Source organism: Centruroides sculpturatus, unplaced genomic scaffold (assembly GCF_000671375.1).
Source record: "Centruroides sculpturatus isolate CEXI.00-Female unplaced genomic scaffold, Cexi_2.0 scaffold523, whole genome shotgun sequence".
NCBI lineage: Eukaryota > Metazoa > Arthropoda > Arachnida > Scorpiones > Buthidae > Centruroides > Centruroides sculpturatus.
The window spans coordinates 80,659-100,175 of NW_019384774.1; the positions used below are offsets into that span (position 1 = coordinate 80,659).

Here is a 19,517-nt window from a genome sequence, read left to right on the forward strand (position 1 = left end):
ATATACATATATATATTTAAGTGTAGCGTATCAAATATGTAACGCGAGAAATATTTATTAGGAACACAATACGTCGTGACAAATGTTTATGTCCTATTAGGAGGTTATTTCCGTGCCCTAGATCTGGACCATCGTGTTGCAGAATGAATTGCCTCCATTTCCTCTTAGGTCAAAACTCTTTCTTTCAAGAGTACCAGAATCTGTGATAAATAAACCACTTAATTTTACCATAATTGATTCCCAGTTAATCGATCGATACCAATCAAATGGTTTTTAAGAATGCCAAAAATCTTCCCGTTTAATTACAATTTGTTTTTAAAAAAAAAAATAGCGGAAGGGTAAATTGACGAAGAGTTTTTTTTCCTGCGGATGATAAACACGAATTTAACGCAACTGGGTGCAAAAAAAATTTCGTTGGAGAGAGAGATATACAAGCCGAGTATCGGTTTGTGTCACCGTGTATCTTTCTAACGGGGTCAAGGAACCATACTATTTTCGGCATCGCTCTCAAAACGGCTCAAAGCAGACGTTCAATCTAGTTCGGATAATATGTGTAAGAGGGAGCCATAACAGGATCCTTTTCTTTTTTTTTCTTGAAACGAAAAAAATGTAAGAAAGAGAAGAGAAAATTAAAGATCCTGGCTACGATCGAAAATAATTAAATGACCTCTCACCTGCGATGTTATCCTTTTGCAACCAGTTGTCGTTGGAGACGATCGCATTCTCTAAATCCATGGTTTCTTCATCGTAGATGCATCCCACGGTCGACGCCTTGCCGAAATTGGCCGTTAGCACTAGGGTCATAGTGTCCCGGATGATCACCACACCTGGTCAACTTCCATAGTGACAGTAAGAGCGCGCGGAACGGCACGACACGGTCCCGTCTCCAACCACCGACTGTGTACCGGCGTTACCGCATAAGCGGCCTTGGACGACGAGCAGCTGGATCGAGTAGCGCCCCTAGTGGTCGAAACGCCAACTAATTAACTGATATCGATAGGAATTCGCCCGATTGGATTGTTACGTGGCATCTTTACGTAAGAGAGAAGAGCGACGCGCAGCGGATTTTTTCTTTTTTTAACTTTTTTTTATTTATTTATTTATTTGTCTTCGGCGGCGCGCCACGCCGGCGCGGGTTGTTGACCCGCTTGTAAGGGTCGGCGACTCGTTTATAACGTCCGAAACGGTGAAGAAGTAGTGGAAACGCTCTTTCGATTCTTGTATATCACGGGTGTAACGACCAGGGGGGGGTCGTTTTCGCATTTTCGCACGACCTTGGCGGGGATGACAAGCACCACCTGTCTTGGCCGCCGAGCCCTCAGCTGATCGACCAGTCGCGTCGGATATATGCAGCCATCGCCAGTTATCACTACAACAGGTGAGAAAGAGAAAGAGAGAGCATTATCGTCTACGACAGCTGCTCACTTTTTTTTATTTTTATTTTATTATTATTTCAACTTAACGGTTGTTGGGTCTGCATCGTCGGCAATGGTCGCTCTGTTGTGACAACAGTCGATAGGTCGTGGGAGTGTGCTGCAACACTTATGGAATTTACATCTCTTCGTGCACCCGTAAATACCTACGGACTGTTATTAAATGATAATTTTCGTGTGACTTATTGTGTTACAAACGTTGCTCCGCCCGACATAACACGATAGCTTCACGACAATATTTTTTATTTTTTTATTTTTGTAACCGGCCAAATTGGCCACCTTTTTAAATAGAAAAAAAATTACGGGTCTCCTTAACAATAACCGTATCAATCGATTGCTTTTCTAAAATATTCTTTATGCAGAATGGCGTGGTAAATAATTTATTATCTTCTCTCTCTCTCTTTCTGTCTCTCTCGCTAAAAATCTATTATACTGATAAACTTCATCACATGTGGACATCACGAACTATTTCGTTTTATGTATTTTAATGCGGCGTCAAATCACTTCTATAAATATTTTATGTCCTATTTAATTAGATTTCATAAACTTTCCTAGTTCTTTGACTTTTAAGCATCCTACAAATAAAAAAAAAGAAAAAATATTAAAATAATACATTTATATATATTAAAAAAAGGAAAAAAGTTTCTAAATTCGCTAATTGGTTGATTGGGAATTTAAAATTTTGAATTTTTAAATTCCAATCAAGTAATTGGTCGATTGTGGAATTCTTAATCCCCGATTTGCCGATTCGAATTTAAAATTTTAAATTTTAAATTCCCAGTAGCCAATCGTAGAGCTTCTTTGTAAGTAAATAAAATCCCGTTATCTGCAATCGTGTTTACATTCGAATGGTTTGTGATCTTAAATAATTATATTTATTTGCTTTTTATAAAGTTTGCATGTAAATTTTTAAGTTTTCAATAAAATTCAAAGACATTCGCGTTAAAAATCCTAAACACGAAAAGTAAAATTAGTGTTTATACATAATACATACGGGAAAATATGAAACGCTTTGTTGATGAATACGTAAAAATTTTAAATTTAATTAATTGATAAAACACTTAATTAAGCGACAATAATAATTAAATTCGACATCATTTTAATTAAATTGGAAAAACATTTTTAATTTCATACCAAAAATACATTTCAGATTTTAATTACATCCTCCCATCTGGTGGTAAATTTTTTTATTAAAAGCGTTTTATTATTATTATATTTTTNGGGTCTACTGTAAATCGATGGATCGATCGGGTTTCGTTTTAATTATCCTAAAATACTAAGAAAAAAATAAAGGAAAAAATTTATTAAAAGTGAAATATGAATAGTTGGAAAATGAAGCAGAAAGAAAGAAATTAAAAAAGAGAGAGAGAGGTAGAGAGAGAGATATGATTAAAATTCATTAATTTTAATAAAATAAACATAATTATTAATCAATTCTTTCCTTTCTCTTAAGTTTTAATTAATCGATTTTAAGTATAATAAAAATTGAAGGGGTGTAGGAGAGAGAGAAGAGAAGAGAGGAAAAGAGAAAAAGAGAAGACGATTAAATAAAAATGTACAATACAATAAAATTAAATTGAATAATAAATAAAAGAAAATGAAATTGAATAAAGATGAAATAAATGAATGAAATAAACAAGAAGATATTGGAGGGGGAGAAAAAAGTAAAACAAAAACAAAATATAATTACAATAAAGGAATTCAAACAGAGAACAAACAGCACCCCCAAAAGAAGAAGAAAGGGAGAGAAGGAAAAAAAAGATGGAACAATGCTCTGAAAAAAAGGAAGGAAAACAACGGAATAAACAGTAATCAACAAATAGGGAGGGCAACAAACTAGAAGAAATATTCAAAAATATAAGATATAATTAAGTACGTATAATAAGTGAAGTAAACACAACGAATAACAAGAATAATAAATTGGGTAATAAGTGTAATAAAATGAGTAGTCACGAACGAGACGAATAAACAATAAACAAGCATTCAACAGCAGCAACAAACAAAACAATTTTTAACATTAAATCACTGAAATTGTTCGATTTATTACACGAAAGTAAAAAACAATATATATATATATATATATATATAAATTTATTTTAATTACGGTTGCGTTTTATTTTATTTAAGTTGTTATTATTATTTTTTAACTAAAGCAGTATATTAATATTACTGCTTTAGTTAAATCATAATTTATTATTTTTTTAAATTATTATTAGTCGTCTGTTTTTTTTTTTTTGTAATTCGCTTTACATTCGGTAGGGGGAGTTAATAAAGTAATGGAAAGATAAGAAAAATATTTTGAGTATTCTTCCCGATGGCCATTAAGGAATGACAATTTTACTGCTTTACAAGAATAAGAGACGATATTCTCTCATAAATTTATCACAATCAAGCCACCAGAATCCCTAAAGAAGTGCCATATATGGTCATTGGCTGAGGCCGGCAATTTCTTTCGAATTCGACCAATGGGATTCAAGCGATAATTATAATTAAGAGATATTATTATAATTAGCGGTTTTAATTGTTTTTAATTACCCATTTTAAATTACTCGAATTTAATTACGTTCGGTCCGTCCCGAAAGCCGGTCATTTCCCGTGACGTCACAGTGAGAAACTTTTAAAAAAAAATTTCTTTTAACGTAACTGTGTCATCTATAACGTTTAAAAATATCCCGAAAGATAAAAAAGAAAAATTTACTAGCCAAGCATTTATATTTTTTTAAAAAAATAACCCGAAATATCTTCCCGCATCCCCAATAATTATGTTTATTTAATTATCAATATTCAAATTCTTAATCCCGCACTTTTAAAAAAATAATAATAGTTGTTTAGATTTGTGATTTAAGTCACGTGACGTACTAATCGTCACGGTGACGTCACCGCTACCAAACGAAATTAATTCCGCCATTTTTTCTTTTTTTTTTCTGATCTTGAAACTTTCTTCACTCCGCCTCGTATCAAAAATTCCACCAAGTTTCTGGTAAGATTATTGATATAACAATCAACGAGGAAGAATAAAAATGAATACAAGAAAAAAAAAATCGGTTAAGGGGCCAACTTATTTATCGTCGCGACTACGTCACTAATTGCTTAATGACGTCGAGCTAATGTTAATTAACGCGTATTTAGCTTCCCGTTACGTCACTAACAAGCTCAATTATGTAATATTTTTAGAACGGGAATGCTTTTAGCATTAAAATCGCTTTATGATTCGAAAATTATTATTATTTTTGAGCGTAAAATCGATCGTTTTTTTTCCTATACTTAACTTATTCGACTGAGGCCAAGTTGGAAACAATCTTAATCATCATTAAATTGATACCAAATGTCTTATTTACGAACAGGATGTTACTTATACGCATGTGTTCCTTATCAAGGATGATGATGATGATAAAAGTTATTTCTAAAATTAACACGCGGATTACTTTTGTCGGATTATAATTATCATTTAATAAAATACAATTTAATTACGTGTTTAAAGGCTATTAATTGAGCAATTGATATGAATTAATTAGGAATTTAATAGCAATTAAAACTGATCGCCGTGTTCAATTAATTTGTCTATCGATTTCTATTTTAATTAAAAATCAAACACTATTAAAAGAAACGAGTTTAATTGCCATTTTGTTAATTAGTTGCCGATCGTAAAATGGAAACTAATCAAGTTTAATTGGATTTAAAAATATATTTAATTGCATTTCTAACATTTTTAACCGTTTTGATCGGAGGAAATTTTATTTTTTTCGAAATTAAATGGTAATCATTTTATTTCCTTTATTTTTTTTTCTTAAATATAATTAATAATAAAACTTCTGAATTGAATTAAAGTGAATAAAAATAATAAATTATTAAATTTCTTCTTTAGGATAAAAAAATTTATTTCATTAAAAATTTATATTAATTTTTAAAATTCATTAAAATTTATCTGCTTGTTAGTTTTAGTAATTTATGAATTTAGATCAATATGTTTGTCTGTCTGTATGTATGTATCTATGTATATAATTCTGTAAATTTTTGGATTATTTAATTAAATTTTAATAATTAATTAATGGAGTGTGATAAAATATAACGGTTGAAAAATTCATTTTAAACATTTTTAAGTAGTCAAATGATAAAATCCAATATTTTATGATTAAGCTGATGTTTCTTAATTTAGTATTAATTAAATTTAAGAGTAAATAGTATTATTAATATTTTAAAACTTAGTTTTTATGGACGAAATAATAATAATATTTTTGTAATTTATCTTTTGGCAGACGAAGGATGATTATTTAATACTTCATTTTATTTTCTGTGTGCGTGACCCTTTACGAATTTTATCAGTTTGTTGAACGAGCTCTTAAGATTCTGTTTGACATTTAACAGAGCTCCGATTAGAGTCCGATTAAACGGGTGGTAAAATTCTGCAACGTGTCTTTAAAATAATTTGCTGCCGTTAAACTTTAGATAATTTTATAGGTTAATTGGTTCCGCATATTTAATTACTCATTTCCGACGGATTAGAACCTGCTAATTATTTGACAGCGGGAAAGGTTAGTAAAGAAATAGCGAAGGAAGAAAGAATTCTGACTCGATTATATCTCAAATCAGCTTTATTACAAAATCAAGAAAGTTTGAGCCCTTTCTTTCTTTACTACACAATTAAGTACAGTCAGGTATAAAGGGGAGGATGTAACAGGAAAAAAGTTATGACATTGGCTTATTTACAGCAGATATAGGAAAGAATGAAAAAAGTGAGAGAAGGGATGTTTTCTCGAATTTAATTTTAAAACATAATTAAAATTAAACAAAAAAAAATTAAGTAATGCCAACTAACTCTACAAAACAAACAATATCTTTGACTTTTTTCTATTGTTTTGAGTTCTGCCGTATCCCAAATGTATAAAATTTGGTAAATGACAAAGTATATTAATTAATTTTAAAAGAAATAATATTTCTATTTATCAATGTAGGAACTTTTTCGAAATTAAAATAAAAAGCAGAACTCGGAGCAATATTCACTTCGTATCTCAAATGGCAGAGCCTACTAGGTGTATATATATACATAAGTATACAAATATTGATATACAAGAGTCCAACTAACTTTTACACTCTTCTTCTTCTCCTCCTTGAAACATCATCTTCGAAAATGTGTTTTAATAAATATAATCGAAAACAAAAACCGATTGAAATGAAAAAGAAGACAAACACTAAATGTTATAACTTCACGATTCTATAAAGTTGATTAGTCTTTCTGCTTGGCTGCGAATCGTACAGCATTTACGCAGAATTTATATGTTAATCATATTGGCACCTGTTGGGGTCACGTAGATTCGCTACCTCCTCCGCATTTCTTTTTTTCTGGCAGTGTCTTGCCGTCGATCTCGATTCCGGCGACGCAGGATGCCATAATACTTCCCGTAATGCTACTCGTAGTTCCAGTAGTAGCTCTGATTTTAGACTTTATTTTCTCTAGCCTGGTAAGAGTACTGGCTTGAGGTGAAGGTGGTACGACGGGAGTTCTTCCCATAGCATTCATATAATCTGCCACTAATAATGTTATCTCTAAAATCTGGAAAAAGATTTTTAAAATTTATTTTTTAAGTTATTAAAAGGTATTTATTATTATTAATTTGTATGATATAAAAAAATTTTGTTTTAAACTTACTTTGGGCTTAGACATAGCAAATAGTAGCCTTTGAGTTACATGACTTTCACGAGTTCCACAATCCATTTCCGGCGGGCATACAACCAGCATAAAATCATCACGACAACCGCCAAAAGTGATGACACCGGAATAAGGATAACGAGCAATCACTTGCTAAAATATTAATTTAAACTTACATTAAAGATTAAATTATTATATTATAAAATATTGGAGCACATTTGGGATACTGCCAAAATGGTTCTATAATCAAAAATTACATTGTTGTCATGTCACCAAGAAGTTAATATTCAGTTTCTTATCAATAATGAGACTTACTTCCATCGGAAACATAATCGAGGGGAAACAAATGTAACAACTGATGAGCCTAAAAAATTTTCGTTATAACATAATTCATAAAGCATTTTTCATTAGGCTTAAAATCAAGTAATTATTGGTTATTAATATACATTAAGTAATAACATCTATTTTATAATATATAATGAAAGCATATTTTTAAAATAAATTAATTAACTTCANAGATTATATATATACACACACACACATACACACAGTGTCTTCAAAAAGTGTGCTATCATTTTAAATTATTCTAATTGTTAATTATTATCCAAGAACATTGTAATGTACTGTACATTAAACATTGGAAAACCATCCAAGTTTCACATTTCTGAATGTGCGTGCCTTCTGTCACATGGCACACATCTGAATGATACTCAAACTTTCTATACTCATTACTATTACACCATAACCTTTGTCACTCCCCTTCTACAATGATTACACAGCTGCTGCAATGATAAATGATTCTGACTTTGTGAACTTCAGAACACAAAGTCAGAATTATTCTCTGTTGTAGAGTAGAGTTGCCTTTTTTGTTTATGATGCATCCTAGAGGTAGTAGATGGCAAGATGTTTGAATGTAGATGGGATGTGAAACCTGAACAATTATTTTATTGACTGTATATATTGCATACTTCTCAGATAATAATTAATATAATTAGAGTAATTTATGGTGGTAGCATTCATTTTGGAAGACCTTATATATATTTAAATAAAATTAGTTAGGTTTCTGTGTTTAATTTATTTTTGATGTTAAAGCAAAAAAATATAAGTTTTTTCTATTTAAAAAATTATGAATAACTTAGGCCAGGAACAAACATGCGTAAAATTCAGCATAAAATCTAGCTTAAAACAGAAAACGTAAAAATTTTTCTGAAATTTTGGCTGAAACAGAACTGAAAATAGAGTAGAGCATGTCTCTACTTTTTACGCCAAAAAATTTTTACACCAAAATTCCTCCAATAAAGAGAAGTCTTTCCTGTGGCGTCAAAGTAGACACGTGGTTTTTTTATTCTAACAATGGTGGCAATGAGGGTTAATCCTACAATTGTGACGGTCTGGAAAAATAGAGGAGTTTATTGAATCCGTTCGACCACATCAGTATCATGTATAAAGACACTGTATTCAAACAACGTTTATGGATGGCTATAGGTGTTAAATTTCAAATAACAGGTAAGTCTAGTAGAATCGATATATAGGCCTAGTATTTAGATCACACGTTCTTTATTTTAATTTGGAATACAATTCTATTAATTTAAATTTTCTATATTATAGCAGAGGAAGTGGAGAAAAAATGGAAGGTACAAAGGGATAGATAGCCTCTATGAGAGGAAAAAATTAATAAAATTAGCACTGTTGGTGGCAGTGGTGTTTCCTATTCAGCCAGAATTTTTACGTACGTGTTCTGGCATAAAAGCGTAAAACAGAAACTGAACTGAAAGCTGATTTCTGATTCAGTTTTCAGCCACACAATTTTACACATGTGTGTTCCTGGCCTTAGAGTTAGTTATTTGCCAAGTTTATATATCATAGAATTAATTTTTGTTTGGTAGTAATAATTACATTAAAATTCATGAGAATTCTTATAATCAATACGTTAGTTTCCCTAGAAATTGTAATTTTGATGTATGGAAATTTAACTGATTGACTGATTTTCTTTAATAATAAATATTTCTCACCATAGTAACGTAATCAAGAAGTGCTATGCTATCTTCAGTTACGGCTAACCAAACGGAAATTTGATCGCCTGATTTCATCTGCAAAGAGTTTTTCAGTAAGATCATCAAATTTTATCTTTACAAAATAATATTAATTGATAAAGTTACATTACATTAATTACTTTATTTTACATAATATACATTAACAAGATCAATTAAAATATTAAATGTTCATATAAAGTTTTATTCAATGAACGTTTAATATTTTTCTATACCTTGGCACTAAATAGTTTGGCACCACAGAAAGACCATTTTCGAGCACAGTTGAGGTAAATTCTGACACAATCTAAGACACTTCTTCCCTTTAATAACAGCCACTTTTCTTTAATGATTTCAGATAATTGTCTGTGTAATGAAGAAAGATCGGATATATATATATATATTTAAACATTTTAACTTATTCAAATTAAAAAAAGAACATGTTTTACTTTTCATCAATTGTATCTCTGTAACGGTGGGGATAAAACCTTTCAATAACTTGTTGCAGTAATTGTTCGGGACTAGTCGGTTGAAGACCACTTCCTCGAACTTTTTCACCACAATAATCTCCAAATTCTATCTAAAATAATAGAATGTAAAATTTCATTTAAAAAAAAATAATTACAAATACATACTGTAGAAACTTGCAAACACTTTTACAAAATATAATAGAAAAAGATTTTGTGTTATACTTTGGATTGATATTATATGTTTGTGAAGAACGTCAGAAGTAATTTTTAGTATATAATAACATATAAAAAATTTATATAAATTTTAAAAATAAAACAGAGAGACAAAGGAAAAAAAGAGAAATACAAATCAATAGTAATTACAATTTTGTTGTAAAAATTAAATTAACTACTTAAAATGATTAATCAATTAGAATTTCTTTTCAACATTCAAAATTAATAATATTCAATGCAACTATATAACTTTTTCTAACTATCATATACTACAGAGTAAAAAACAGAACTGAAGGACTAATCTTAACCATAATGCATTTAAATTACTACCTGTTTCAGAAAAGAAAACATAACTCTACACAAAAGTAAATGTAATCAATTTTTCCATTATAAATCAATTAAAATAAAAACAAGTTATTTCCATAATTACGAAAGTTATCGAAAAATTCAAAAAGCGAGTTCATCTGCATGCTCAAAATGCATTTAAAGTAGGTTTTAAGTATAAATAAATAAATGCTTTCTTTATCTAAAAAATAAAAATATAATAAATTTTTCTAATCAAATTCATTGTCAGAATATTAATTAAAAAATTAATACTGTAATATCTAAAAACTGATCTTATATCAGAGAAAATCTTTATTATTATTATTATTCAGTTTGCCTAAATCCTAAAATATCAGTAGTTATATTTCTATGGGAAGGTATTTTATGTGTATATGTTATATATGTATTAAAATTCACTAAACCAATTTCATTTATTCAGAAGTGAATAATTAAATATAGCCCCTATATCCATGAGTTTTGCATTCACAAATTCAACAAATAACAGGTCAAAAATATTTGAAAATGAAAAAGAATGCCAGAAAATTCCAAAAAGCAAAATTTGAATTTGATAGTACAGGTATCCCTTGCTTAATGCAGTTTTGAGTAACACTGAATTTGATTGACACATGAAATTAATTTCGGCAATCCCTTTATATACGTGCCAGAAGTTTTAATTTATGCGGCTTTACCAGATGTCTTTACTTAACATAAATACCTTATTTTGATTAACGTGATAAGATTGAGGGATTAATTAATCACGTTAATCAAGGGATACCTGTACTTTAAATATTCTATATTTTATCCTATATATTTATCTTTCAAATCTTTTAGTGAAAGAAATGCATATTAAAAGAAAAAAAAAATGTGAAAGTGCCAATGCTGATGTGTACTTAAAATGGTTGCATTTGTACTGTATGCACAGAATTTTTTTCTTGTTTTCATTCCTTAAAGAATACAGTATAACAATTGTTTACATAGGAATTACATTGTATTAGGTATTATAGAGATGAATTACATTGTATTAGGTATTATCAAGAGATGATTTACAGGAATTGTGAGCAATCCATACCATCTGAGCCACATGCGGCCTAAGGTCTTAATTTGTGGCTCCTGGGGCTTTGGCAGTGTAATATATTACTAGTTTACATATTATCAGTATATATTATTTTAGTACCTAATATACTGGAAGTTAGGGTCTGAACAAGCTTAAAGCCTGAAACTCTGTGAGAAAAAATGTTTGTGGCACTCATCTAGAAAAAGCTTGCTCATGCAGGACATGCACAGATAATATGCAAATACTATGCCATTTTATGCATGACTTGAGCATCTGCAAATTTTGATATCATGGGGTGTTCCTGTGAATACCAAGACTTATGTGAAAATGAAAGGATCAAATTTGCTTCTTTGTAAATTTTTTTTAATTAAATGTATTATAAATAAATTCTTTAGAGAATAGACGTAATACATTTTAATGATGAAAAATGAGTTAGTTATTGCTTTAAGCAATTAAGAATATATTATTATTTCATAATAATTTTTATTATTCATAATCATTTATATATTATATCATTGAAAATTTTATAAGCATATATCACCATATACAGTAATGTGTGACTTTAATCAAATGATGTCAATATTACTTTTTTATAAAATAAAAACAAAGCTTATTTATTTGTTAAAGACTGGCAACAAATGCTGAATCAAACCATTTACAAACAAGTTTCCTTATTCTATTAAATTAAAAATGCTGTTCTTGTATATGTTAAATGTATAGAAAAATATAAAACCTGTGCCATGAGTGCTGCAAGTTCCAATGATAATTCTCTACTTAGGGGAAATCTCCCTTGAACAATTTCTTCATTTAGCGTATACACCGTTAATAATCGTTCTTTATCTGTTTCGGCCTTCAAAAGCTGGCGAAAACACAATCTAAAATGAAAGTAATATTATAATTAATAGCGTAACATTTGTAATTAATAAATAATTAAGCAGGAAATGTAAAAGTAATTAAGTGTAATAAATATTTTATGAATTTGATACTGTAAAAACATAACAACTCTAGAAAATCGTAATTATTTTTACCTATTTTTATACATCAATTTAATAACTCTTGTGCTTTCGAATTTTCCCAAGTGTTTCTCACGCAACGCTTGTTCCCATTTCGAAATGACATCACACAACTAAACAGAAACATAAAAATTATAATTAATTATTTAATAAATATTTATAATTGCTAGACATTATTACCTTGGCACAGGTATTAAGGCAATGTTCAAGATTTTTTTCGATTGGATCATCACTGTAGAGAGCAAATCCGGATTGACTCATGTCTCGAATACCGGCTTCGGCATTTAAGGTATGGATGAATTCTTCAACTGTGGTAGAACCATCAAAACCAACCACCTAATATTAGTATTTAATCACAGATGTTATTTTTATTCAATAATACATAGTCTAGAAAGTTTTGTTCTTATTATTTATAAAGATTATTTAATTAATGATTTTATAAGTAATGTTTGAAATTCATTGTAAGATTTTTTTTTAACTTCATTTATTTAATGTGCCATAAAATTTAAACCATAAAAAATTGGTAATAACCAATTTTATATTTTTGCAAAATGAAATATTTTCAATGGAAATTTCTTTTATAAATATCATCTTTAATTCTTATTAATTAATATTTTGAAAATTTTTTTTTATTGTCACAATAAAAAATTCAAGATACAATTGTTTAAAGTTCAGTTTATAAGAACATAACCCTTAGCTTTCAGTTGCAAGTTACATTACAATCTGTGTATATTTCAAATTATATAACAGTTGGCAAACTTACAAAAATATTAGACATGTAGGTAGTGTATCTTGACTTTATAAAAAAAAAATTATCTAACTATACAAGTAATAAACTATAGTAATAAAGGTCTAAAAGAGCCATGTGAGGCTTACAAAACAGATTGGCCACCATGGATAAACATCAAGTAAATTTTACCGACACATCTCTCTACATTATATTGGAATATAATATCTCTCTACATTATATATAGAATAATCTCTCTACATTATATATAGAATAATTTCAATGTATTAATATTTATATTACAGGATGAGTTTTTCAGTCTATATTACTTTCTTCCATTACATTTTTAATTAATTGTAGCCAATTTAAACTGAATTAAAAATTATTTATTTTAAAAATTATTGCAGGTATACTTAAAATTAATAGCTGATATTTTCAATATAAATATACACTATATACTCATTGTTTATTTAGTATAATACAGTGGGTGATCGGTTAACGAACATATTCCGTTCCAAGACTTTGTTCACTATCCGAATTGTTCGTTAACCGATTATCGATTTACCATAGGTTTTAATGGAAATTTCATTAATTTGTTCTGGAGACCCCCAAAAATAAACAAATATATACTTTCTTACTACGTTTATTTATATGTAATAATAAAAATACATACATACACAGTCTTGCATTTTTATTAGTCATGTTTTTTTCCGTTTGAAAGGGTTAAATAAGGGATTGCTTTTCTCTCTTCAGGATTTTTCGTAAGTAGTTATTAACAGCATTGCAATTGTAGAAATCCCCAAGCCTCAACCTGGTTTGGATGCCATTCTATGATCGTTATTTTGACATCCTCCTACTACTACAAAAGATCTTTAATAACAGATATCGGCATTAATCCTCTTTTTTCAGAAGAAAACATATCTCGCCGAGTTTCTTGGTGTTCTTCATTCAAGAGTTCTTGGCGTTCTTCTGTCGTCAGATCCGTTTCGGATTCCATTATGAACTCTTCGATGTTCTTTAGCCTATATCTCAGATGTGATTTTTGTTACTCCTTTAGCTGCTTGAGTCTTCTTGATAATACAGTATCTTTCTTAGATAAGATTTAACTACGGCCTATTGTAGACCTGTTCAAGCCATACTGCCCAGAAACATTAGGCATCTTCTGTCCACTCTCTACCTTTGCTATTATACTCTGATCTTTCGAAAAGAAAAACAGACGCAAAACTTAACGAGTGCCTACCCGACAGTCTCGCGAATACATAAAAGAATTGTTTCTGTCAGAAAAATAAAAGGCTGGAATTAAAAGGAAGAGTTTCAAAGTTCGGAGGAATACTATCCGATCGGTATATACCGGCTTGAGCGTCGATGTAGACGTCTCTCACGCTCCGAAAGGTTTCAAATTGTTGCCCGAAGACAAGGGAAGACCAATCGGTATTCATTATTTTACGTCGCTTCTTCTTGTGTTTGTTCTATGGAGTGTTCGTTATCCGATCATGTGTTCGTTGCCCGAACATAAAAATCTTTCGCGAAAGTGTTTGTTATCCGATTTGTTCGTTATCCGATCTGTTCATTAACCGATCACCCACTGTAATCATTTATAGATGTAATATCAGGAAAAAATCTAAAACACAAAGATACATCTTGTTTAATAATTATATTTGTTTTGATACCTTACTGTACTTCTTGCCCTATAAGAATTGTATTTGATGCATCATATTTTTTTACATTGATATTTTTTGGGGAAAAAATAGTATTTGCAGTATAAGATACATCCTAATTTTCAGATAAATTTTAGGTACAGAAAAGTGCATCTTATAAGGAGAAAAGTATGTCTTATTTGATATTTACAAGTGTCAAAACATATGTTTTAATTTGATGATTATTTTTGAATTGTTATAGTAACATTTACATCTGAGGTAATATTTATCATTACCATAAAGATTATCTCATATGTACAATACACTATCCTAATGGAACTCATGGATGTGAAACTGTTAAAATCAGTATTGCATATGAGACCCATGAGTTGTATGCAATACTGTACATACAACTGGTCAATCGGTAATGAATGGACAACTTACAGGTCTCATACAAACACAATATATATAACTTTAGTGTCAATAGAAATTTCTCGCTGCACAATAACTTTTTGGACACTCTGTACTAGTTATTACTAAATTTAACCCTTTAGATATTTCTAATATTGAAATTAATCATGACATTTCACTAAAATACTATGTAAGGTCTTATTAAATGAAAGTAAAGCAAAAGCCCAGAAAATATGCTAACAGTGCATTACATATTAAGGTTCATTGTTAGTATGCCAGGTCTGGACTTGCACAAGCAAAAATTAAATATTGTCACTAAAGATTAAATTCTGAAAGAATTACTATATGTAATATAAAAAGTTCTATTTATTGGTAAAGCCCATATATATACAATTCAATAATGCTAGAAAATCTTTGTAAAAAAAAAAAAAATACATTACCAAACCAAAACAAATATGTACAAAACCTTCCTGACAATTTGGGAACTTAGAATTAAGTTAGTTCTAATTTGGTTTTTCTCCACACAACCAATAAGAAAGATAGGAATCAATTCTATCAAAAAAAAAAACAATGAATCTTACAAATTTGATTATGCATCACCAAAACTCTGTTACTGGAACTTGGGAATCTTTAGATCAATCACTCGATTCTTAGCACCACTTTGTTCAAATCTAAGTTTCACCTCATCTGAGCCATCTCTTCGTCTCCTTTTTATGCGGCAGGTGTGGCGACATTACAATGTATCTGCCAAATCGCCCTATTTACATAATTACACAGTAACATTTTATTTGTTCTAGTAGTTGGTTTTTTCTCGCATATCATCTCCCTCACAATTTTATAATACTTTTTCTGTGTTGTCCAGTAACAATTTGGAAGTGGGAGATCATTCTTTTAACTGCCTGCGGATGTCTCCCACCCTCGAGACATCGTTTTGGGATGACAACATAATTTTTTCTGTCTGCAGTCATCGTAAGGTGAGTTTTTAACTGGTAAACATCTACATCCAAACAACACCGTGGTGAAGTCAACAACATACCTTGAACCTGTTACTGGAGTGAGTTACACAATACAAACAATATAAAGATTTTTTTCCTATCACAAGATCAATTTATTTACTCTGTTCACAAGAATTTATTTTTAGTTGCAATATAAACATTACATTCATCAAATAAAAAATAGTTCTATTTTATTTTGTATTGCAAATATATAGTTGCTATTTATTCAATTGTCCCCGTCAGTAATTATTAATATATTGGCAACCACATGCATTATCATGATAACTTGAATCAATCATTAATTCTGTTTTATGGGGTCTGTTCAAAAAATAACCAACTTTTTGAATTGGATGGAAATGGAGTGTCCTAATGTCTTTAGGTTGATAACATTAGTAGTGGTTCGATACACTTTCGTGTATCAAACCACTACTACTGTTATCAAACTATTACTGTTACTTGGGGTATATATTTTAATTTCTGTATAAGAATTATTTTATTTTAACTTAATAATTTCGAACAAAACAAAATTATTTAAAGTTAAAATAAAATAATTCTTATACTGAAATTAAAATATATACCCCAAAGTGTATTGAACCACTACTACTGATAACCTACTGAGTAAGCTGCTTTTTTCGGATTTTTGATATTTTGTTTCATTCCCATGTTATTGTTTTTTGAGTAAAGGTGTTTTTTCAGTGTTTGTGGCAATTTTTTGCAGCGTGTGATTTATGTGAGCAACAGTGCAACGTGAAGTTTTGAGTGAAACTGGGAAAAACTTTTACAGAAACATTTCAACTTTTGAATCAAGATTATGGAGACAAAAGTTCAATCATCACAATGGGATGGAAAGGGATCTCCAACATCCAAAAAAAGCATGACAGTCTTGATCCAATGTCAAAGTGATGATCACTGTTTTTTACGATTTCAATGGAATTGTGAACTTTAAATTTTTGTCTCAAGGTCAAACAGTCAACCTTCAGTACTACACAAGTGTTTTGAAATGGTTGTATGAAAAAATTTGCAAAATGAGACCAGAGTTGTGGCGAGACAACTCATGGTTCCTTTACCATGACAACATACCTGCTCACTCAGCATTGTCAATTTGACAATGCTGAGTGAGCAGGTATGTTGTGCCAGTTTTGACAAGATGATATTAAAACAAATTTGTCATAAACATTGAAGGGCATTCCAAAAGAACCTTACCAGGACTGCTTTGCAAAGTAGAAACACCATTAGGATAAGTGTGTAAATAGGGGAGGAGAGTACTTTAAAGGGGACAATGACCAACAATCCATAACTTGAAGAATGAAAATTAAAAATAAATAAAAAATAAAGTCTGTTTTTTGAACAGACTTCATATTAACTAATCAAATCTGATGAATATTGACAATGTTAAATTATATATTTCTATTACTATGTTGCATAGTTTTTTATTCATTGACTAATTAACCTTCTGTGAGTCGCATGGGTCTGACAGACCCGACGCGATTTTTAGTCAAAATTTTTTACNATTTCTAAAAAAATTATTAAAGAAGAAGAAACACATGTGGTCAATTAATTAAAGCAAGCTTAAGTATATCAGATCTTTCAAATTCTGGAAATCTGTTATTTTTAGAGAATATAAAACAATAAGTTCCCTTCCTGCTCTGAAAAGCCAAAAACATACATAACAATGTTTTTATGCATCCTAGATTGGGTTTATAACATTAATCTACCCTCTGTTTATTATTATAAATCTTTAAGGTAAAACAGCACAGTAAGACTTTAATCAAATTATAATGTGGCTAATTAAATAATTTTATTAGATAATTACATGCAAACGATGCTAATAATACAACCAGATTTTAATCAGACTATAATGTGGCTAATTAATTATGAAGATATGTAATTTGGACTAAGGTAGGCAGGTAAGCTATATTATTCTTTGTTTATTAATATAGCTTACCCGCCTACCTTAGTCCAAATTACATATCTTCATTTTTAAGATGTTATGTGTAGTTTGCATCACATAAGATTAATATATTACAATAAAAACAAATTATAGAAAAAATACACCTTACCTTATACACAGTATTATAAAAGATTTTATTGTAACAGTAATACTGTTCTCAATAATCTAATATTTTAAACTTTAAGTGTTCTTCAGACATTTAAAGTAAGAAAGAATAATTATAATTCCATTACTGTTGAAGTGTTAGTGATATTTTTGTCTTGACACAAGCTAAGAAACATGCTATTTTCTTAAAAATAATAATAATATAAGGTCTTCGTGTCAACACAAAAGTAATAGAATAGTATATTTATTTACCTGGTAACTGTTATTCTGGAAGTGAACTGGAATACTGTGTGGCATGGAGTGGTGAAAAGGATTTTTCAAAAGAATGCTGAGGACCTCGGTGCGAGACGGCTTGCATTCTCTACCTCCGTTTATCAAGCCCCTTTCGAGAGCTCTCTGACAGAAAATTGCATACTTTCCAGATTCTGTCCTACATTTAAAATTAATTTCATATTTTTTCATTATTAAATTAGAACATATAATTGAATTTTTAAATTAATCATTTCTGTTTTGAAAACAAATCAAACTTACTTTGCATCCATGTTACGTTGTAGGTGGGCTCTTAAATACCACAAGGTGCGATTTTTTGGTAGAAACAAGGAAATAGCTAAAGCTAAAAGTTGCCAACCTTGAACAAAAACAAATGGTAATGGATTAAGTTTACTGTCTGAGGGAGGTGGTCGTTCAGTTGGAGTAACAGATGTAGGAGATGTTTTTTCTCCAATTGAAGCATCACATAAGAAAAGAGATTGTGTGGCACATAATAATAATTGCTGAAATATTAAATATATTTTAGAAAATATCAATATTTAATTATTTAAAAATTATATATTTATAGAAATTATATGTATAATTTACCTAAGAAACTTAAAATTTCATTTATTTTAATATATTTTTTGCAATTTACAAAAATATCATAATCGAGTTCATAAATATTAGTTTATTGTTTACAGATTTACTTTATTTGCAAATCATTACATAAACTGATTTGAAAATAGAGTAATTTCACTCATTAACACTTCATAATTTAAGAGAATACATTTCATATTAATTAAGCAAACTATTTATAAACAAACATCTTTGTGCTTAATATTCTTATCATAGTTTTTGAATGTTTTTATCCAGAGAACTATTTTTTGGTCTCTTTTTTTATATAGAGAAAGATTTTTTAATCACTTTAAAAATGTATTTCAATTATTTTTTCATTATGAATGCTTTAAGACAGTGTTTTTCAAAGGATCTAATCTGGCAATATTTGGTTATTTGTTTGGTTAAAAAATTCTGAGTTGATTTGATTTAATCCTTTTAAGGCCATATTCTGTAGAATGAGTTAAACAGAGAAATGACAAACTATTAGATTATGAGTTACTTGTCTTTCATATTCAGATAAAAATATAATTCTTGAGTTTCACTACCCTAGAGTTAATGTTTTAAAACAATCTTGCGTACGAGATTAAATAAGTCTTCTTTTGTACACAGTGTCTTGATTGGTTGTAAGTAAACATGT

General features: G+C 29.5%; 2 protein-coding genes across 3 annotated transcripts in view; both read right to left on the reverse strand.

The window, feature by feature from the left end:
- The window catches only part of LOC111629049 (DNA repair protein XRCC4-like), a 15,305-nt gene extending 14,316 nt beyond the window's left edge, over window positions 1-989 (reverse strand). Inside the window, exon 1 of one of the 2 annotated variants that reach the window (XM_023372916.1) lies at window positions 675-782. Coding sequence is in view for 1 of the 2 variants with exons in the window: in XM_023372917.1 (XP_023228685.1) it covers window positions 675-804 (130 nt within the window). In the remaining variant the exon portion in view is untranslated. Of the gene's footprint in view, window positions 1-674 lie in introns of both variants that reach the window. The other variant, XM_023372917.1, reaches the window with a different exon arrangement.
- Window positions 990-5,747: 4,758 nt separating this feature from the next.
- LOC111629043 (uncharacterized protein CG43867-like) overlaps window positions 5,748-19,517 on the reverse strand; it is a 50,441-nt gene continuing 36,671 nt past the window's right edge. Inside the window, exons 19-28 of the mRNA XM_023372909.1 lie at window positions 18,542-18,783; window positions 18,263-18,440; window positions 12,365-12,520; window positions 12,200-12,297; window positions 11,905-12,046; window positions 9,560-9,690; window positions 9,347-9,476; window positions 9,093-9,170; window positions 7,081-7,233; window positions 5,748-6,984 (exon numbers count right to left, since the gene is read on the reverse strand). Of these exons, the coding sequence (XP_023228677.1) occupies window positions 6,736-6,984; window positions 7,081-7,233; window positions 9,093-9,170; window positions 9,347-9,476; window positions 9,560-9,690; window positions 11,905-12,046; window positions 12,200-12,297; window positions 12,365-12,520; window positions 18,263-18,440; window positions 18,542-18,783 (1,557 nt within the window). The 3' untranslated portion in view covers window positions 5,748-6,735. The remainder of the gene's footprint in view (window positions 6,985-7,080; window positions 7,234-9,092; window positions 9,171-9,346; window positions 9,477-9,559; window positions 9,691-11,904; window positions 12,047-12,199; window positions 12,298-12,364; window positions 12,521-18,262; window positions 18,441-18,541; window positions 18,784-19,517) is intronic.